This window comes from Patella vulgata, chromosome 8 (assembly GCF_932274485.2).
Source record: "Patella vulgata chromosome 8, xgPatVulg1.2, whole genome shotgun sequence".
Classification (NCBI taxonomy): Eukaryota; Metazoa; Mollusca; class Gastropoda; family Patellidae; genus Patella; species Patella vulgata.
In genome coordinates, this window is record NC_065886.2 from 23,419,765 (window position 1) to 23,443,471 (window position 23,707).

The window sequence follows — 23,707 nt, forward strand, 5'->3', positions numbered from 1 at the left end:
AAGTGTTACTTTTGAATATATTAAATAATATATGATTATTAGATCTAGGTGCACGGATTTTAAACTTATTCACTTTATCATATTCATTATTATATTTGGTTGACATCCATTGTGCCCGTCCGTTTTCTTCCCCGCAAAAAAGGCACAGGGTCGAGAAACATTTTTCTTTATTCAAATTTAATAAATAAAAAAAAAATACTGACTAGATTGATTTGTTATGATGGATATTTAGACGATTAAAACTAAACAATTTGATTGAATATCATCTGGCTGGACGTCGATGTTCGTAGATAGAAATGAGTTATTCTCTGCAGACGATTATACAATAATTACGACGAGACGACGGAAGTGGCAGAATATAATGTGAACTTCGGTTTGCCATAACTTACGTTAGGAGATAAAGTCCTTTTTAAAGTTGTCTACATTTGTGTTAACCTTCGAAAAGAGAAAAGTATCTAACTATTCCTGGCAATTAATATGGCAAAATAAATAGACAATTGAGATTGCCATAAAAAGACATGACCAACATGCTTTTGGTAAGACTCCTTTTTATTGCCTGTGGTTTGAATGTCTATATTTGCTATTTTCGTCTTGAATATATACCCGGTTTAGAATTTAGAGGAGTGTTATTGTCCATTTGATAAAATCTGAGGTTGAGCAGCGGAATTAAATAACAAGTACAACCAGGAGCTGCCAATGACGTCATCGCAGCCATCTTGGAATTATGACGTTATATCAAGTACTCGTTCGTACTCGAATCGGCGGATCCCTGTGCTTTCTTTTAAAGAACGTCGCACCAAGAAGAGATTACAAAGTGTATGGATCTAATTCTTGGTTCCACAAGTTCCAGTGAAGTAAATTGCGGTCACGAACGGCCGATTCCAGCCATGGACGATTCATTTCGCTCACAACAAGAAGAAGAAGAGAACGCGATTGTGAATAAGAAATGAAATGAAATGGGGTTTAACGTCCTGCTGTTCTGCTCCAACTAGGTTAACAAAGACTTAACAAAGACGGTCATACGCCATACAGTGTGCTATGCGGGAAATTTCGCCCGGACAGCGGTGCTACGGCCTAATCTTATATCGAATTTCAACTGCCAAGGGATTTTTTACGTGCACGCCAATGTGTACACGGGATCTCAATTTTTGGTCCCATCCGAACGACTTGTCACCACTGCTGACAAGAGGAAACCACGCCGGAAAATCCAGATGACGATTGTGGATTAGACCCCTGATGTTGCTAGCACTACAGGGAAAGGTAGTTCCTGGAGACTATTAGATTTAATTTAAGGAGAATTTTACCTTATCTGTCGATTTCTACCATAATATTTTTTATTATATTATAATATCGAGAGTCCAATTAATGGATATGATACTTGTTTACATGTAAAGTGGGTATATATCTATATATAATAGTTGGTTGTCTATTGTACGATAAGTAGTAATGAGAATGTAGCGTGATATCACTAAGTAAACATTGAGAAATCATATATCCTCTAATATTCGTACATATAACTTTTTCTTAAGGTTCAATTATTTATTTGGCCATATCTAAGTTCAATACATACCCAAAGCAACTTGATGATAATACTACCGAGTTGATTGAGTTGAAGGACGACGACCCAATAATCAAACGTTTCTTTTAGTCAAACAGTCGATAATTAAAATCACACAAAAAAATATTTATAAAAAAAAACAAAAACAAAAAAACTCCAATAAAATAGAAATAAATAGGCGTCGTACCACCTGTGCAATCATTTTCTTCAGTTTGTCGAATTTCATCGTAGTTCAAGAATTATCGATGAGTGTTCATTCGTTCTTGGGGCTTAACGCCCGCTTCCTCCGAGGGTTCGGTGGTGGTATTGATGACTAGAGTGTAAATGATAACTTCTACCTAGGGTAATATCGCAGACAGAAGAAAAAGCTCACCGGCATTCGATCAACTGAGTTATTAGTTTTTGTATGAATATTATCCTTGAAACAGGTAATCTGCGAGGCTTATGGTCTATGAGGGTTAAAAATTGGCTTGGGCATCGGTTAATCTTACAGCACATTTTGTGTACATTGTGTGACGTGTTTCTATGATACTGGCGATAATACGAATGTAATGGAAATGACATAAAATTGCAGGTTTAGCGTTTTACTTTTCTGATTCAACCGAGATGAAGACGACGTGCCTAAGGCGCACCGTGTACTAGGAGGGAAGTTCTGCCCAGACAGCGGCGCTACGTCCTACGATTATTTCAATTTTCAACCATCAAGACTTTTAAATACCCCGGTTTTTAGTCCCATCCGAAAGATTAGATGATACTTTCTTGTCAACATCGTGATGGAAACCCACAGTCTCCCACCCGAGACCCCCTCTCAACGACACACCATGTTGTTTACGTATAGCTTAAGTGATTGTTTTTGAATGATCTGATCACCAAGAAGAGTTGTTCAGGTAAACCCCATTGTATTACAGTGTCAACAACACATTATATTATTCTATGTTTAGAAACTGGACATGTGTTACTTACAGCAGGTATACAATACTATCTTATTATATATAGTTAATATAAATCTCTAGACAGTCCGTTAACTTAATATTAGGGGACGTACTTTACAATAGATACCGGTATTAAAAAACATATATTGCAATCATACTTTTCCCGTGCCATAAAGTACACATACTAACACTGTTATTACCTATATCCCTATAACGTGTTTACGAAAACCAACCGGGTTTATATTGTAACATACTAGACTTTTTAAAAAAGACATGTTTTTATCATAAATTTTAATTGTATATTTATCATTTCATTTTTGTATTTTATATATTAATATGCATAAAAGGTTTATTTCATTTTTAATTTTATTTACTGTGATATTGTTTTTATTTATGCATATAATACTTTTTCTGTGATATTTATTTAACTTGTCTCGCATAAATCACCATATGTTTGGCGCAATATAGCCCGGTGGGTGCTGACGTGCCATAAAACCACATTTCATTTCGTGTTTACGAAAACAGTGGAAAGACTAGCGCACACAGGCTGACGTCTTAAACGATTTGTAACTGATTTTTAAATGCCCCATATTGCTGGAAAAAAAATCGCCCTCGTGCTCATTAATACAACGTCAAAGGATATTGCTGGAATTGTTGCGTGGCTCAGTGGGTATGACGCTGGCTCACGAACTAGGGGGCCTGGTGTTTAATCCAGGTGTTGGGATTTTCCATATGGTTTCCCCTCGTTAGTGGTGCAGGACGGAGGGCCTGGCAAGGGCAGTGTCTGGTCGTTTGGAGATCCCGTGTACATTATGTGGAGTATGTTAATGGATCTTTAACAGATGTAGTTCGAACAGTTCATGTTGTACGCCCGTCTTCATTAGCCCAGTCGGTGTAGAACACTACGACGTTAAACCTCATTTCATTTTGAATTATCGCCAGCGGCACTTTGTTCGTCCCGCTTTGAAATCGTATATTATCGTTATGTATATAATATGTGGCAACGCGTAATTACCGGCAACAATCCATGAACCGTCGCATGAAGTTATTTGCGTGTACGTGAACACACATCTCCGTGATTTCGACAGCTCGTTGTTTGAACAAACGAAAAAAATCGCCCGTGTGTACTGAACGCACTTAACGATATTGACTTAAAGGAGCTAAACCCCTCTAATTTGCTGAATTGGTTTGATCTGACGTGTTATTTGGATTGATTCGTCTTGTTTACTAATATTAGTATCAATTTTGGTTTTACTGGTGCGACATATTGCCATTTGAATACTGGCTTTATCTTCAGGCATGGAATTTTTAACCATGGCAGATATCGAAATCGACCTTTTTATTTTTGTTCCATATCAAAAAGATTCAGTAATTTTTAGAAAGCTATTTTTGCGTAGAAGACAGCTTTTTATTCAAAACTTGGCGTTTCTTCAAAGCAAGATTTTGATCATTTTTGTTTTTATGGGGCTTCGGTTTTTCGTCCTGGAATTCCATCTCCCAAATCTTTTACATGCACAACAACTTTATACACGGGCTTTGATTTTTCCAATACACCCTCAACGACCAGGCACACTTTCCATAACGCCACCTCCACCCCGAGACACGAATCAGAAACATTCTGGTACAAAGCGAATCCAGTGCCATATATTTTCAGGAGAGTGGGGGAGGGTGGGGCGGGAGAACGGTGAGTCGGCAAGGTCGGATAAAAACACATGCCGTGTTGTACACCACAATGGTAAGTGATAGCAATAGAGGTAGGTAACCCTAACCCAGAATTCAAAATAGATGATTGTTTTGTATAGAAATGGCATTCCCAACTGACAACGCCATCCACATATCACACCATTTGACTCAATTACAGACCTTATGTTCAAAAACGCGCTAGACCACCCAATCCCCTCCAGTAAAGATAAGTATAGCGATAACCCAGAGCGTTGACGTGTTATATTCTAGCAATCTTCGGTTTTCTGGACTACATATTGACCAGGCAATCAATCACTGTCTATTTCAGTATCAAGACTAATGGAAGGCATGGTGTGTATGGCACAAGTTTACTAATCTAAAGGTCGCTGGTTCGATCTTAACAAATAATGTTCCTTGGTTGTCTTTTGTCAGTGCTGCGACACAGAGGGCTGATCAAATACAATGCACCTACTCGTTCGGATAGGACCAAAAACCGAAGGCCCGTAAAAACAATTTGGCGGCCACGTAAATGAACCGTGATGACAACCGGCATTCGACGAAGAGTAGGCGGGAACGCCGCTGTCCGGGCAAATTTCCCTCATAGAACACTGCGTATACCCGTCTTCATTAGTCCAGTTTGATCAAAAAGCACTGTCTATTTGTAAAACATTGAAAGTCTCAATAGAAATCAGTTGATTATTGACTAAAACTACAAATGCATTGAAATTTTATTCAACTTGATATTAATATAATTAAATATTAATGACATAAATTAAGGCTACAGACTAATATATACATTTATCATTCGGAATACTCAATGCGTTTCAGCCAATCGATTTAAATCGTCGAAATATTCGAAAGCGAGTGTTCAGAAAACGTCGGGAAGCCATTATTTGCAAGTTAATTATATCTCCGAAACTAACTGCACTACTGAACACCCTTAAATTAATATTCAACTTATAAAACAGAATTACATTTACGTCTGATGAATTGAATTTAACAGATATAATACATTATGACGTCACGATTTATGATACACGTATAACTAAGTTAGGTAACTCTGTTATTACATAGTTGGAGTTGGCATCATTTTGCCCTGGTCATCACTATCTCTACAGGCAGCTGGTAAACTTCTCTCATAAAAGGTTCCCATGACGTCACTCATTTTTACACTGCATTGTTTCAGTACGCTCACCTCACATTCAATACGTCTCTTTGCCAACCTATAAAGTAATAAGTGATATGTAGATTGTAGATTGAGGGGGGGGGGGCTTATATCAACATTTATTAAACAGAGTGACAGGAAACTGGAGAAAATCAACAAGTTTCGGCAGGCGAACCTATTCCATGTCACAAGCCTGGGATCGAAACCACGACATTTCACTCAATGACAGACCTTACATTTGAAAGACCACGCGTTAAACCTCACACGTTAGCTGCCCCTGTCAAATTATGACGTGTCCGTTTTCATCCCTATATCGACTTAAACCCATATTCAGGAGCAATTGGCCAACTGCCCATAGTTTTGATATTTGAGGTAACTGTACTAACTCGGTCGCGTTATAGTTCAGATTTATATGACGTGTTTATTAACAAAAATTAAATGTCGAATCTTATTACAAAATCTTCAACTTCGACTCGACAGCAATGTTTGGTTTCAGAAAGTTTATACCCCTCTACCATAGAATCACGTCATTTACAGATGTGCAAGGTCTGACCTCCCTAAATTTAACCAGCATGCAGACAGATGGACAGGAAAAAATATGAACATTCCCAGAAAAACTCATCAAAAATAATTTCCTGTCTTTATCATGGTTAAAATCACATCAAATATAACCTTCGTGTTCTGCGATACACATAGATTCATAAAAACAATATACCACAACATTTCAGGGTCTAAAAGTAGCAAAAAAGACGGTAAAAAGACAACGATGTTATACGGACCTTTTCTGTATTAAAGCTGCTCGATACGTGCTGTCGTACCCTGTGCCGTATCACGTATGGCAAATACACACACATTGATGATAAGGATACGCGATCCGGACCAGGAATTTACGTTTGCCAAAAGGCTCTATTAATCCTTCCCTGCGTCCGGGTGTTCATTCAACAGTATAATGTACTAAAAAGCTGCAGAACCAGTTAAATAACTTACGTGCAGATAAATGATCTTGTGGCGGCATCGGAAACCATCTTATCTTCACCAGAACCAAGTCTCATAAATACAGACAGATATTCAAAATAACTGTTAAACTGGGCATAACAAGGCATCAAGGCAGTGGTGTTAGTTAAACAACTTAAATTATCCTCATTTTCAACATCTAGAGAGATAAAAAAAAAATCATCAAAACAATGACTTGTATTAGTTTAATTAGTCTTCCAGCCAAGTTCCGGTTTTGTTACAAATCATGAATGGAATCACAGCCAAATGTTTTCTCGTCAAACGCCCGAATTCGAAATCGGCAAATTACGCTTTCTCGTATATTGAATCGACCGAATTTTCAAAATTCGAATTAAATTTAAGAATAACATCTTTTACTCGAACTATGAAAATTTTCATGATTTTCAGAATTCAAATTAAACTGAAGCATGATATCTGCATCTATTACACCATTTTCAGAATTCTAATGAGATTTATGAATGATTTCTCCGACTCGAGCTGTAATATATTTCGAACTGAATATATTACATGATTGTCAGAATTCGAATTAAATTCAAAATGTGGAAGTTACGTTTCTAAGGGATATACATATCAAAAAGCGTAAGTTAGATTTCTGAGACTTAATATAAAAAAGCGGAAGTTATATTTCTGAGGTATAACATATATATTGACCTACCAGTTATGCTGTTACATAATCCAGTATAAGCATCAGTCACTGTTGTTACGTCAAATAGTGGTTTAAATAAAGATATGGTAGCATCTTTCTCAGAACTTAAGCTTTTATCAACACAGTCAATAAAAGAATCTTTGTTGCTGGAAAAACAATAATATCCTATACATGTTATCAAAAAATGAATATTTAAAGCTATATTTCCGAAATAAATGTATCGAGTCGCAAAATTTGCGAACTTTCAGAAAACTAAACCATGAGACGAAGACGCAACTATCCTAATCCTAGAAAACTGTCCCCAATTATATGTATTTGACAAATTTGAGTTTTGAGCATGCGATCGACGTTCGTTCGTTAGTGGGCGGTTAGCATCCGCTTCCACCAAGGGTGATATCGCAGACAAAGATCGGTGTTTCAACCATACTGTTAAAAATAGGTGCTAACTTTCCCGTAAGAGCCAACTGGTTAGGGTTGAAATAAGGTTAAAAGCATCGGTGGCCAAAACGTAGCACATTCCTATACCCCCCCCCCACCACCTTTTCTCTCTCTCTCTCTTTCTCTCTCTCTGGTTACACTGAATTCCTATTGATACAGTGATACGACTTACTTGCAGACAGCTTTAAATGCTTGTAGAGTATAATTCTGTGACATAGGTGTATCTGTTGGCAGTGGTATTATACTACTATCATTAGCTATTATAATTACACAGCTAGCTATGCCAGACCAACCACTTGTCTGGGCTGTTGTTACCGTTGCTGATAGCACAGCTGAAATACGTCAAATTTAAATAATAATAATAATAAAAAAACGGTCAATAATAAAGTATTTAAAGAATACAATGACCGGGCTAATGATGACGAGCATATGCCCTGCAGAGTGCTATGGAGAGAGAGAGATAAACAAGGTAATTTCGAGACTACCATATGGTTCAATTTTGTTTTAATAATTCGCTTGCGCGCAGTAGGAGGAAACAGGACCTGGAAAGCAAAAACACGAGGTTGGACAGGCGACCCTACGCCTTGTCACGTAACAGCGGGGAATCGAAACCACACTACTCAACTCCATGACAGAACTAATGATCTAAAGCACACTCCTTAAACCACTCGGCCACTCAACCCCTAGTGTGCTATGGGAATAACCGGGCTGCAGTCTACTATTAATTCGGGGGATCTTTTATGAACTGCCAATGGTATACTCAGGACCTCGGGTTTTCGTGCCATTCAGACAACTAGAAGCTTTTCCTTTCTGTCCCACAGACAAGGAGAAACTAGGCCAGAAAATCACGAGGAACCTTCTCGACATAACCGGGATCGGACTTCGGACGAATTGGTTAGTTGGCCATGCCGCCATACTCACTGGCTAACTATTTATAGATAAATAATATTAGAATTATTGGTGTTTTACCAATTATAGATATTCCAATAAGAGGTGAACAAAATGAACAAAACACGTTTCAATACATTTACTTCTAATCCGATCCAATTTTAAAGGCCCCAGTCCATTCCGAAACGAAATTAAAATGACACTTTACGCAAGTTTTCTTTCATACTTATTGATTTATTTTATTTTTTTGATTGAGAGGAATACCTTAAAAATTGCCATGGCTAATGTTCACTTTCTATTATTTAGGTATTGAAAGGAGTCTGAATACCGTATAACAAAATGGCGACAATATAGATATTAGATCAATCAACAGTAATCTGTGGTATTTAAATTGGTTGAAAATTTAGTTAAAAAACATTACTAAAGATATCAAAATCAAAAATTACCTGCTATTAAAATAGTTAACGCTTTCATGGTGGCGAATCCTTGTGACAACTACAATCTTTAACCTACAAACTTTAACTAAAACTAAAGTTAAAAGGCGATACGTAATGAAACTAATATGATCTTGTGGGCCAACCACAGGATGCCTCGTCAAGGAGTTTATTTTGAGAGTTATGGTACGTTGTCGTGCCTTTCTGGGGTTGATCGTTAGAAATATGTGACGTGTTTTTGTCGAATGTAACAAGGTAGTCGGTGTGATGGTTTAGGATTAGTTGAACTGTATGTATATACTGTCTATTGTTAAAGATATATGTGTTTATAAATCGTATTTTCATTTTTGTGAAGATGTTCAATGATGAAGATAACAGTCTGACTGGGATTTTGTTTAGTTTTGTTATTAAGACCCGGATTGAACTTCAAACGAACCTAATATGAATGGTTATAATGTGCAATTAATCTAATTCGACGTCATCGATTTCAGGCTTAGAATGCCAGTCTTCCCCTGAAGAAAGATTCATTTGTACCTAAGAACATCTAGGTCAAGGTGATATGCCTTCTAGATTACTAAAATATCATCTTATAAACATACAAACATAAGACAATGATTAGCCTCCTTTGATTATACCACAAGTCCATATCGCAGCGCCGTTGGCATTGTCCAATCGCCATCAAAGCACATTGCAAGTCCATCTTCATTTTCCCGGTCGGTGCATAACAATAAGAAGTTTATCTCCATTTCATTTCATTCTATTTCAAATATTATGAATCCAGTTAAATATATATAAAAGAAATATGCATGGTGGGCCTATATATAGTTTTATTTGACAAAAAAGAATCACGGTGTACTTAAAATGAGCTTGAAGTGTACATAGAAACAGTTATTTAAGGCGATTAAATAAGAAAGTGTAAAGATGTTCAGACCACGATGTGTGGGTTATATTCCTCGCTTACCAAAAACAATACCAGTTCAACAGTAAACAAAACGTGTCATATCACTTTACCCACAGACTAAAACACTTGTTGACTTTGCTTTAAGAATGACAAAAAGTTTTACTAACCAAAACAAAACACTGTGAAATAATACATCTAGTTTTAAACAACAGAAAGAGAAATTGAAATACCAGTAAATTACGTCTGAGAAGAGATAAAACCCGAACCGGACCTGTAATAACTGTAATGAACTAAAATGGATGTAATATATCTGTACCAAACGGGATATTGCTTAAGACCGGTATACATCGATTAGTGTTGTATGAGGGATTTTTTTCCCGATACCGGCGCAGCGGTCTGCTCTTATTTCGATTTCAAACACGTTGTTTGTCCCAACTGAAGGACTAAAGGCTGTTCCTTGACAGATCCTCTGTCCAGGGCCAATTCGAAAAGAGCTTGTTTGTCACCGGTTCGGTAGATTCTTGGGAATAAGTACAATCCCGGTTTCACCAATTATATACTCGAATGGGACAGCCGAAAAAGGATCCCGGTTTCACCAATTATATACTCGAATGGGGCAGCCGAAAAAGGAACAACAAAAAGGGGGCCCACTATATTATAAAGTATATAAAAGATATGATGTAAAGAATCTCATTCAATAACATATAGATGTTATATAGGCGCACCATAGCGTTCAAGATAAGACAATCAAATGGACGATTACCTGGAACCTATCTTATTTTTCGTACTCGTCTGAGAATACCCAAGAAGTGCGAAATTCGCCAGGTTTATTGTGTCTTATTTTGATATGGAATGTTTAGTATTCGTCTTGAGAAAACTCATCACGTATGAAATTAGTCTTGTACACTGAATGTCATTTCGATGTATGGACTGTTCAATGTCGTCATATATTAGTAGCCTATTAGGCCTACTTTGAGAAGTTTCTAGTGTGAAATGTTTCGACGGAGCTAAATCCAATTAAATGTTTCATTTTGCAGTGTTTTCAAACTTAAACACACAAATTTGCTCTTAAGATAAGCGAGTGGTAAATAGCAAAGTAAACTATTTAATCTCGCTCTGTTCTGTAATATTTAGGTTTTTTTTGTTGTTTTTTTTACATCAAATGTTTCTGCGGGAATGTAATGGGGAGGGAGTCAGAGTTACCTCCCTTATATCAATACCGACGTTCATAGACTTGTAGTGTACAATGTGTAACTATATAATAATAATGGTGATTATGGGCATAATACTTCGTTCGTTCGTTAGTGGGGGTTAACGTCCGCTTCCAGCGAGGGTGATGTAGCAGACGGATGCTTCTTAGCTCACTTGCCAGAAGAGCCAGTTATGGTACAGGGGCAGAAGCACTGGGCGCAGGTAGATAACCTCATCTCTCAACCCTCCGTACTCCGTGTTTGAAAATGAGATATGGTCCTATATAAATACATGTAGTTCCACGTAGCAAAGCCCAACGCTAATCGCATCGGACCTCAGTAAGCAACATTGACAATATTTTTCATCAAAACAAAGATTGATTATTGTTATTTATAATATTTCTGTCACATCCAATTACAATTAAGCATTAATCCTACCTTAAACGGGTATAAATCATCGTATTTAAAATCGAGACGTGACGCAGTTGCTAAGAACTCCATTTTTAAACGGGAGAAGCATGACGGAGTATGTCGGATAAAAACACCGCTTCATTAATTTAAACGCGAATATTAATTTTGGAGTTTGGCGATAGTTGTGCCACTACATTGGCCTCTGTAATTTTAATTGGTCATAATGGTATAAAATTATTTTATTTTTTAGATGTTACGTGCATTAATATATAAAGAAACTGAGTTTGCCACTCTCTTGGAACTAAAGGCATCCAATCGTAGCCAAAATCAAACACATCAGTATATCTCAACGTTTTTTTAGCCACGTACTCGTAGCTATGGGCGCAGGGTATGATTCGGTATTATTTATAGAGATTTCGCATTTTACAAGTATCCTTACATCCTTCTACTGTCCCGATGCAGTAGACCAACTGCCCCCCATCCCCACAAAATGTCGCCCTGGAAGGACCGCCATTCAGAGTTATAGGTTACTGTATGGCTCAGTTCAAGTCGAACTAGAACAAAGCTTGTTAGCGGTTGGAACAATTATTCCTGCAAACAGGCATATTGAAGGATTTTAAGAAAAGTATGTGTGTGTGTGGCATTTTGTTCCAGTGCTCGTGGTGCTAGGGGGTAGTTATAAGATAAAGACTACATTTTGTTTTCACTATTTTATTTCATCAACAATAACAATAATGGTATATATGCAAGAAATTCGGGAGAATATCTAGCCAAATAAATAAATCTACAATAACAAATCTGATTTAAATACATATTTATATATATATATTTTAGTTTTTATGACTGCATGCACAGATCCCACACCATTTTAAGTTTTAATTAGCGTATTATAGATACTGATGTGATGAGAGAAATGAAATGAAATGGGGTTTAACGTTCTACATAGGCATCGAACACGGGACTCCCTGGTTAGTGAGAGAGCAATGGGGTATAGCGTCCACTCAAACCAAACTAGGCCATTCGGGTCTAACATATGGTTCAATTATTTTTCAATAATTCGCTTGCGCGTATTGGTCTTCAGCAGTGTCGTCACCACGCACAAGCTGGGAATCTAAACCGGGCAAATTTCTTCATTGCCATACCTGGTGGCCTAAAGCGCATGCGGTTCGACCCCCAGTAAGATCAAACTCCAAGCTGCTGTCTTCGCTATATTCCTTTCTGTCATCTTTGCCAGACTCCCCCCACCCTCCAACCAACCACGACTTCTCAGTCGCAATCTACTTCTTAAAGTGATAATACTGTCAGGTTCATCTAAGCAGCCACATAATTGAGCCCAATGTTACAGGTCCAATTGATCAATAGCTTAATTGCTGTTTAATCTACAATATATAAATACTAACACACAGAGAGAGAGAGAGAGAGAGAGAGAGAGAGAGATAGAGGGGATTTAACGTCCACTTGACACAAACTAGGTCATTTCGGGACTAACATATGGTTCAATTTTATTCCAATAATTCGCTTGCGCTTAGGGGTCTTTAGCAGTGGGAGGAAACCGGAGAACCCGGAGAAGACCCACGAGCTTGGATAGGCGACCCTACTCCTTGCCACGTAACAATATATTCATATTTAAGCATGAAATGAAATGAAATGGGGTTTAACGTCCTACTGTTCTGCTCCTATACTGGGCTAATGAAGACGGCATATTTAAACAAAACCATCACAGACTGAGGTACTATGCCGAGCACAAGGTACAAAGGTTCATAATGAAACACTATATAATACAAAGAAATTGACTCCCAATATATTTGGCACCAAGAATTCGAGAAAAAATGCTAAAAGTAAAGCTATAAGAAATTAGGTTTTGACAGTTAAGCAAAGAATAAACATTGAAATTCGTGGAAAGGTCACTTTAAAAGTTTATGTACAGGTTTTAACGAATCACATTCATTCAGGTTCCAACACAATGAGAACTAATCGAAAAGAAGCATATGCGAATACAAATAACGCTGTTAACATCAAAACCACTTTAAATAACAGAACAAAAATATATTAATAATTATACATCCCATAATATCAACTTTGTTTTGTCCTTTAAATTAAGGTTTTCAAAATCATTAAAACTACACTTCCTTCTGAAGAGGGTTTAACCCTTTGACTCTAGCTAACACTAAACACTCTTTATAGTGTACTAATATGCATGTGCTCTGTATATATTCAAGAATGGCACCATTTCAGATATCCATAACACATACACTTCCGTACGAAGGAGATTTTTACCAACAAAGGCATTATCTAGGATAACAAATGTCGTATTGTAATTAACATTTCGAAAGGTCCAACTTACGTTTGTACATTTCCAAGCACTCGAGTACACAACACACACTATTGAGCAACAAATTATAGAAAGAACTGACACCCGACACTTCCAGATCCTTTCACTAAAAACACGAATTGAACGCATCTATATGAAAAATAGTTCCAAGCGTATCCATGCTTAGTGAATATAATCCAGTAACTGTGACCAGGAAAGGAGGCAAAAATCGTATCAAACAACAGAGGACTGTGTTAATAGTCAACAGGACCAGATGAAATGTTCAGATCATCTGTTGTGTTCCAAGGAGATAAAAATAGTTGTAAAGCTTCGAACACTTTCAGTTGTATAGTGAACTCTTTACTTTATAATTATCCAAAGATTCATCTACAGAAACATACAGTATGTATAGATTCCATTTCATTCACATTTTTAGGTTAATTATTAAATGAAAATCAGTGTTTTCTTTTTAATTTAAAAGCATATAATACCTATAATACCTTATTTGCTAAAACACCGTATCATTTGGTCTATCCATGGCCCCACCTAGGTATTTACATGAATGTAACGCGTTTACATTCTTGTATATGCTCTGCTACCTGTGCGGATATCGATGCTTCAGCCGAGGATTTCACAACCTCGGGGTTTTTTTCTGTCCGCGGTGTGGCAGTATTCTCCACTAGTTCTGGCATTCCGTCGAAAGATTCACCCAGTCCCTCGTCTTTCTTTTGAGGCATAGTTTTATCAACAACCGTGTCGGGTTCGTTTTTGATTACCAAGCTGATGATATCACCATTTTCCTTAGCTAATTGTAAGGATTCGCGCCGTATTCGTTCTATTTCTTCCGGAATCGTTGCCGGGATATTTGCAGTGCTGGAAATTTCACTCAGCGACCTTGCGTGCATGTGATTTACAGTTGCTTTAATTGAGAAGGAATCCGGTTTAGTTTTCTTCTCTTCTTTTAAAGATTCTGTTTTCCAAGATTTTGGTTTTGCTTCACCTGCTAGTTCAGCAAGAGGTTCCATGGACAGAGAACGTTTCATTCTATCCAAAGTCATTGCCGATCTTTTTTTGGACAACCGCCTTCGATCTGAAAAAATAAAATATAAGATATTTCTGAACATCGGAACCTCAAGATCAATATTTTTGTGGGGTTGACAAAGACCAAAAGGACCCTACAAGAGACGGGGGAAAATCCAAGATTCTTCAAGATACTAGATGATCTACTAGAAAATACTACAATCTACTAGCAATATAAGCAATGTGCAATAAAAAAAACCATGCAGCCTTATCTACTCAGTACAATATTTATATAATATAATATAAAAATGTGATTATAAAAATGTGAACATCTAAAACACCTACAATATTGCAACATTTAAGGATTTATTAATTGGAATCACAACACCAAGCTTTGAATATTCACACAGGAGTTTTGGTATCACATTATAACCACCGCTAAAAAATCATTTCCAGTTCCTTTGTAAGGAATGGCATATCCGAATTTCAGAGCAATGGAATCCAGTGATGTGTCCACTATTTCTTGTACCCACCAAGGCCATTTCAAATCTTTGTTAAGATGAACTTCAACAACATTGCATTCACAGCTTGTGGTAACCAAAGTAATAAAGATGCCTAAGGGACAAAGTTGTCTCCAGAATATAATAACATTATATATCATATCAAAGAAATAAAAGATATCTATAACAAGAAGATGCTAATGATGTGATACCAGAACCCAAAGCAGTTCCCACAGAACTTCTAACCTTAATAAAAACAGGAAGATGATACCATAAAGTTACACACGTCCATAAACAAGCCATGTGATTGCTTCCAAGGAAAACTGGTCAAATAATGTGCTAGAACATACCATATGGATGAACACCATAGAATATATAAAATAACAAAATAGTCAGTGCCAGGAGAAAGGTAAACATTCATAATCAGAATATACCAAGATAACAATAGGATTTTTCAGTCACCAATAGTACAAATAGTTTTTCTTACAATCATTTATACTTCTAAATTATATATCACATGTTATACTATGTATTTATTAATATAACATTAACATAACGTAAGAAGTTTGGTCATCTCTCATGGTTCTGTTGAAATGGTATTTCTGAATTCAATGATTTCTAGTTAACAGGATCGGACCATGACCTGCAAAAATATCTTCTGTAAGGCTGGTGTTCCTCAGAGTGATAATATATTCCCTTTTTTAACCTCTGTGCAACTATCATAAAGTTATTAGGACCAAGTTGTACATAGACTGAAGTACTAGTGTATGTAAGTATACAATAAATATGTACTATACAATTATCAAATTCAGAAGGGTAATTATCATTTTTCCATAGGTGGCTGACATTCTAAAACAGAAATTGATGGCCATGAATTAATGGCATTAATACTTTTCAAATACTTTTTTCTCATTTTGCAATGCGACATATGGAGTTCTGGTTTTTCAAATCAAATGTTCCAAAGACTAACAGGAGCTTGATGTGAATTTACTGTATGGCACATTTTTTAATCTGGGTTATTGCCTCACTCTAGAAATATGAAATCAGCCAAAGGATACGGCATCAGATTGTTTTGATGAAAGTTTTACTATTCAATAAATGGATTAAAACTAGAGTTTATATATCAATTTAATGTCCTTTAGAAAGAAACAACAAAAATCTGTTACAATTACACCATACAAAAACACTTTATAACTGTTTTATTTCTGGACAGAGGTTTTCAAGCAAAATAACTATTTTATTTAAATCAATTAAATACTAATTAACAAAAGGTGTAATTATGTCAACTTAACTATTTTTCGTAAATTAATACATTAATTTAATACTAAAAGTGTAATTTTGTCAAAAGAGGCACTTACAATTTGCCAGTTTTGACTTACCAGTAAAACTGACCACTTGAGAAGTTATCAGTGGGTCAATTTAAAATGCATTATAAATTTAACCTTAAAACACAATAAATAAAGTTAAAATTATAGTTCTTATGAGTAAAAACACATAAAACAAATAAGATAACGCTGAAAATTGTTATATTGTTTGGAAAAATATCTTGCTAATCTGAGATCACCAAAATACATCAAAAATTGACTAAATGGCAAAATTTTGAGGTGAAAGCCCTGCTTAAAATAACAAAATGTAAAATTACAGATCAAACTAAGTCTGGTTTTTATTATTTTCATATACATAATATTAGTTATTTGTTCTGATTAAAGCTATTTGTTCTCAATAAAGCCATTTGTTCTGGATAAAGCTATTTTTTTCTATTCTCTCTTCTAGAACGTTAATGGAAAGACATTTTTAAGAGCACATATTTTAAAAATTATACAAGTAATATAATTATAGGAAAATGAATCAAATATCAATACTATCAGAATTAACATTCATATTTACAATTTAATGGGATATCTGAGGTTCCTTGAGCACCCCAACATCAACAACTTCTTTAACAATTAAACTATATGTACATTAACTCAGACCAGGAATCCTGCTTCCATCTAAGGAGATATGGCGGACAGCTTGCCTTTACAGTACCGTTATAGGAAGAGTAACATCTACACGCACATCAGGAATTGAATGAGGTGTAAATTTGTAAAGGTAAAAATTTACAAACATGGATATTACAAGAATAACTGAAACAGATAACTTGGTGTCAAAACTCTCCATATGCGTTAACTAACAAGAGTGAGAAAATGGTTGAAAGGTGCAGGAATTAACATCAGTAGCAAACATCAACCAGAATGTTTTATGATCTCGAATAAAAATTGTTGGTCAGTTCTACATAGCATCTATCGCAGATAATTTTGTAATTCATGATGAATGGTTTCAGAAAAAGCAAACTTCCACACACTGATTTCACACATAGCATTACTATTAACACTTTTCAATGATTTTCTCACCCTTGTAATTAGTTAAGACATCTAATCTTTTAGTTTCATAAATTAATTGCCTGGTATTATCATATTGTTTTGTACCCTCAGTTTAGACATTAACCCCTTTTAGGTACAAAGTTAGCCCTATTTGCTTTCAAGTATTAGTATGATATAAACACCTTAATATACCCTGGAAATCAGCTCTGTTTTGTAAATAGAGATTTAATTGTCCAGGGATCATAAATTATACATCTTGTCAAGGCTTAAAATTGGATACATAATAATTACAGTATATAAAGATATATTTACATCATATACACATTTGTCAACAGACTGATCTGTTCATCCTTCACCTACCGGGGCGGCCCGTTACTCATTAATTGTTTTTCGGTGGTATTTTTAGCCAGCCAAATGGGCCAGTTTTTAACCAGTGGTCCCAGCCCACAAGGTCTTGACCAAATACATGTTAGCCAATTCATCCATGTTCGCAGTCAAATTAACACAAAAAATTACTTCGCTACTTGACATAAACAAATATCCTAGATACATATATAAATATTCAAAATAACATTTTTAACAATTCAAATATTTTACAAATAACTGACTTTATAAAATTGAATAATGCTAAAAAGATTGAAGAAATAAACCAATGGGAGTTTTAACACCTTTTTTATCATTTAACTCCCATGAAATTAAAGCTTTTTAAATGTTCAATGCTATGATGTATTCATGATTTCGATATCTCTCTATAAATCCAATGCTTTTTCTATACAAATACAATCCTGTAAATCAAAGCTCAGATATTATCTTGAACTTAGTAAACTTCAGTAGTTTATAATACTTTAAAGTTACAATTTCATATTTTCTAAGAAAGTCAAAACATAAATATTTCTATGTCTTTTGCTCAATAGGTTGTCAACTCACTATTATACGATCATAGGTTATCTTTCTCACACTTAGAAATTTTCACACCGGAAATAATAACACAATTACCTCCCTTATTTTCCTATTCCCCACCATGGAATAGCTATCTTCAAACGTTTGAATTTGAAGTTGAAAATGATATTTTTGCCAATTTCTCAACTGGCAATAGTGAATTATAGGATTAATAGGATCATTCTTTAACAAGGTAGGACTGTTTATAGATTCCATCTATTTTAGGGCTTTATTTTAATACATTTTAAAAATATAACTTAAAAATATGAAATTGTAACTTTAAGGAAATATATTGGTCCAATCGAATTTCTTCTGTAAATCAACCAAAGTATTCTGTTTATTTGCAGGTAGTTAATGGGACTATACAGGTTATTTTGTGGTATTCTACTCTATCTAATCACTTTTAGTATATGGACACAATTAAATTTGGTGTTCTCAATATACGTCTTTATCACATGATAAATCAGTCGATAGTAAATCACAAGATAAATCAGTCGACATTAAGTCACATGATAAATCAGTCGATATTAAATCACATGATAAATCAGTCGATATTAAATCACATGATAAATCAGTCGATATTAAATCACATGATAAATATTATATCAAATGACCCGTATATACTCCACTATCTGCTATGTGTAGATATAATAAAAAAGAATAGGTATAAAATACTGGGCACAATTTATAACTTTTTAAATTATTAAAAGGAAGGTCTCACCCTTTTTCTTCTAGATATAGGGGAATGATGCCATTTAATTAGAGAAATTGTACCATGTAACTGAGATATAATACCTTAAACAAATGAAATGATACCAATTCAATGAATTAGTGTACTAATTATAAAATAATGCCATGTAACTGAGAAATAAAGTAATACCCATGTAACTGAGAAATAAAGTAATACCATGTAACTGAGAAATTATACCATGTAATTGAGAAATAATACCATTTAATTTGAGAAATTGTATCATGTAACTGAGACATAATACCATTTAAAAAATGAAATATACCAATTCATTTGGAAATATAATCTTGTAATTACTAAACAACTCTATGTAATTAGGGAATAATGTCATGTATATGTAATTGGGAACTATTTTAACTGAGTAATCATTACTAATTATAGGTTAATAACTTTCACTAGTAAGATCTTTACTGATCAACTGACAACAAAATGTTTAAAAAGTAAACATTCGGTTGAAATAACCAGTGTTAATTTGTCAATTCAATTGATTTTGATAAAAATTGCCTAGTGTGCTTGAATGCGTCAGAGGTAAATAATTGATACAGAAAGCCAATTTTTTACCTGCCAAGATCAATTTTGACAAGTAAAATATTTTCTTTGGCATGTGAAAGACAAGGCTAAAAATGAGTTGACTAAAAAGGAAATAGCATAATATGTCATAAAAATGTTGTTATATAAAGTCTACCATAAACATAGAAGTATGTATACTTTATCTACTTAAATACAATTATATACATATATATGTACAGATTCTTTGTTACAAATTTCTAAATATAAATACTTAGAATAAATAGATACTTAACTATTAGAATAAATACTGAGTATATATATACAAATACTTAGAGTAACAGTTACACATAGGATCAAAGGGCATGCTAAAAGGACTGGACACTTCCAAAAACCTGAATCGGTCATTCAAAATATTATGAGTTTAAAATGATATATATATAACCAATTTATACATCTTTGGTACCAAGTCGTTTCAAGTGATATCTGGGAAAAATCACATTTATATAAATAATGTCAGGTGATATGCATTAAATATATAGAAGACTCCAACAAAGATGCACAAAAACACAGATCCTATTTCGTTGCATTTTTTAATGTTCATATTGTATTAGTCTTGATGACAGCAGGATATAGACTGATTTTTAAATAAACTGTGCTCGGTTTGATAATATAAGAGATTAACTAATGAAATGGTCCGTTTAGTAAGGTGTGCAATGAATTATGGGAGACATTTATAGAGCAATAGAGAACAAAACAAAAGTTAAGTAATATAGGTTAGTTCAGTCACAGTTTACATATGTGTCTCCTGACATGGCCTACCCTCACCTCAGATCCCCCTGGATGTCATCGCATAAAAATACAGATGCAATTTAGATCTGTATTTTAATCAGATTTCTTTCATGTGTACATTCAGATGATCTTAAATTTTGAGGAGGGGAGGGGAAGAGGTGCATAGTCGAGCAGTCAGATCACAGGTTTAATTTTTCAAGCCTAGTTCAATCTTGTCTGGGGTAGCGACTGCGGGGCTCATTAGTGTTCGTTAGTCTCAAAATGAATGAAGTATTGTGTTGACGAAACATTAAACTCTAGTTTTTTCACCACTCATAAGAACAAATTCACGATGCAAATCTCTTAAAAACATGCAAAGGCTGTAGGCCTACTAGTGCAAATTTGTGTGTATATTTAGCAAATAGGACCAGGGCATAAATAATGAAATTATGAAATTCCTTCTTGGCAATTTTGAGTAAATGGCTATCGCCAATGCCTTTAAACCATTGAAACATGAAGATTGATAAAAAAGAGAACAAAGCCATGAGCATATATACAAACAAATACAAGATTTAAGAAAAAACATCTAAATACAATGTAAGTGTTAATATCACAAGTTTTCTAACAAACAGGTTAAAATACATTATTGAGATCTATAACAAGAACCGGTAGAAAGATATCATTAATCATTAATATTACAGGATAGGGTTTCTCAACGTAGGCAATATCATGGGTGGGCAGTTTGGGATTCTGAGTATTAAAGACTGCAATTGACCATAAAAAATGAGTCAAAATTTCCTTTGAACTAGCGATCACATTTGTGATATCTAAATAAACATATGTGTTTGCCAGATGTTTGATGTTACTTTCATTTTTTAATATTCACTCTGCAAGGGAGCAGAGTAAAAAATTTTAATTTAAAATTGTACAGTGATGCCATTAATGTTGAGAACTCCTGCTATAGGGTGTAAATACTTAAATGTTTATACACTACATGCAAACAACAAAAAATGCAATATAAAAAAATCTATTAAAAGATATCAAAAATTGAAACTGATCAAAATAATAGTAAAGAGCTACAACAGTAAATGAATAAATGTGAGATACAAATCTAATTAAATAATTTACAATATTTAAATAAATGAACTACAAATTTTAAGTAAATTAAAAAAAAATGAGCTACTAGGATCAGTGCTTAAGTAAATAAATTTGCAAAATGGGCTATACATTGTTTTGATTAAATGAAGGATGCTAAATCAATTTGTTTTAAAGTTCACCATTAAACTGATTCAAGAACAGATTTACATGGATGAAATTTTTTAAATAAATATCTTCAAATTGGCCTTTGTGTATATGTATCAGACTCTCATGATTAGGCTAAAACATGGCTTCCAAGTTTTCTCATTATATGATTGAAAATGCTATGGTGGAACTTTAGTCTTTACATAATAGCTGTCTGTTTTAGCCTCCATGACATACATGTATGATTGATGTATGGTTTAGCCTCTGTCACATACACGTATGATAGATGTTTGTTTTAGCCTCTTTGACATACATGTATGATATATGACTGTTTTAGCCTCTATGAAATCCCAATAAGAAAGAAATGAAAGAATGATGAAAAATGAATCCAGATCAACTAAGAATGAAACAAATGTCAGTTAATATCTAGTGCACAGGAGTGAAATAAAACAAAAACATATTTCTACAAAAACACATATATCACAGATACTAAACTAAAAATTACGGCTCCAAATCAGAACTGTTTAAAGAATCAAAACTGAAATTTCTACTGTTGCCTAGCGATTTCCAATAACGCATCTTCTTACTTGTGGGTTTAGGTTGATTAGGATTTGGTGTTTTCATGCCATTATTGCGTAATATTTCCAGAAGTTCGTAACGGAAAGATGACACATCTTGCTTGAGTTCGTTAATATCATCTTCGGTGACACCTTCACCCTTTTGAGGATTTCGCTGTTTCTGCATGATGTATCTTTTAATAAGGTCTCTCATCACAGCCTAAAACAGATGTTTATTAATATAATAACAGTCCATGCTTTCATTCTCTTATCACAGATGTATATCAAAATAAAAACAGTCCATACTGAATATCAGCCACCTCTACAGTAGAGCACAGATTCCATTAATTAAACAAACAAATAAAGAAAATTTCTTACAACTGCTTTATTTCTTGTTAACGCAATGCGGCAATACTTTTGAGACCAACATAATTTTATTTTTATTTCTATAGTGAGGTTCAGAATAAGGCATGGGTTTTTAAGGCTGGCTGCCGTCCGCCTCTGCCAGCTATAGGGCCTCCAAAGATTAAGTGAACAGTTATTTCATTTGTGAATGCTGAATCAAGCCTGTATATAGGCTACTCTAAATTATTTATTTTAAAAAATGTTCAATTAATATACTGTACACATATTTATAGTAAATATACTAGGGACCTTACAGTAACAGAAGCCAATAGAGGCGTAGAAAATCTAAATCCAGTCCTCCCCATGACATGTGTGTATGGCAAGAACAAAGAAATGTACTGGACAGCTTCATTTCCATCTAGGTTTTTCCCAATTCTAACAGTCAAGGCATCTTTTCTAATAATTCTTCATTGTGAGTCCTATGTCCTCATAATAATACACCCACTAGAATTCTATATATAGGGTAGAGCAGGGACGGTTTCGGAAACATTTTGGATTGTTTGCTGTGAAACAAGAACTTTTTCATTTATTCCAATTATTTCAGGTTTGCAATTATATAGTTTAGGCCTACTGCCTTTGCTAACATGTGTGGATAAGATCAAGACATAATAATATTATTGACTGGTTCACTGTTACATTGATTTTACAGAAGCTACACAATTGTCCAAATTTACCCCAACATATATAATATCCATAGAACATATAGCCTACCATATGGGTAAATTTTAGCAAAATGAAAATATAAAGACAACCATAACTTGTCATTTTCATGTAAACAACCAGAATTGACAATCATTTTGTACAATAACATTTAACACAGACATGAACTTGGGGAAAATCTGAACAGCTGTCTATGGAGGCCCAGTTGTCTTAAAAACTATCTTAAGGTGCCTCAACTTATCCTGAGAAAATTATTTACAGAAATATTTTAAGTTTACATTTTCCTAAAATAAAGGCCATGTTTAATTATTAATCTCATGAATGAATATTTAACTAGTTAAATTGCTGAAACAATTACACCCACTCCTCTAAAAATGAAATCAAAAATTCATAACAAGACACATAACAACCAACGTCAACAATA

General features: G+C 34.6%; 1 protein-coding gene and 1 long non-coding RNA gene across 5 annotated transcripts in view; both read right to left on the reverse strand.

Moving 5' to 3' along the window:
• Positions 1–4,883: 4,883 nt before the first annotated feature.
• On the reverse strand, positions 4,884–8,923 carry LOC126830309 (uncharacterized). The gene is made up of 5 exons (XR_007683792.1): positions 8,771–8,923; positions 7,609–7,768; positions 7,008–7,144; positions 6,326–6,491; positions 4,884–5,396 (listed from the first exon to the last, which is right to left on the reverse strand). It is a non-coding gene; the product is annotated as an uncharacterized LOC126830309 (long non-coding RNA).
• Positions 8,924–11,999: 3,076 nt separating this feature from the next.
• LOC126830304 (transient receptor potential-gamma protein) overlaps positions 12,000–23,707 on the reverse strand; it is a 101,899-nt gene continuing 90,191 nt past the window's right edge. For 3 of the 4 annotated variants that reach the window (XM_050560675.2, XM_056102696.1, XM_056102697.1), the window contains exons 11-12: positions 22,249–22,438; positions 12,000–14,661 (exon numbers count right to left, since the gene is read on the reverse strand). In XM_050560675.2, coding sequence (XP_050416632.2) covers positions 14,126–14,661; positions 22,249–22,438 — 726 coding nt within the window. In that variant the 3' untranslated portion in view covers positions 12,000–14,125. Of the gene's footprint in view, positions 14,662–21,636; positions 22,439–23,707 lie in introns of those variants that run through there. The other variant, XM_056102698.1, reaches the window with a different exon arrangement.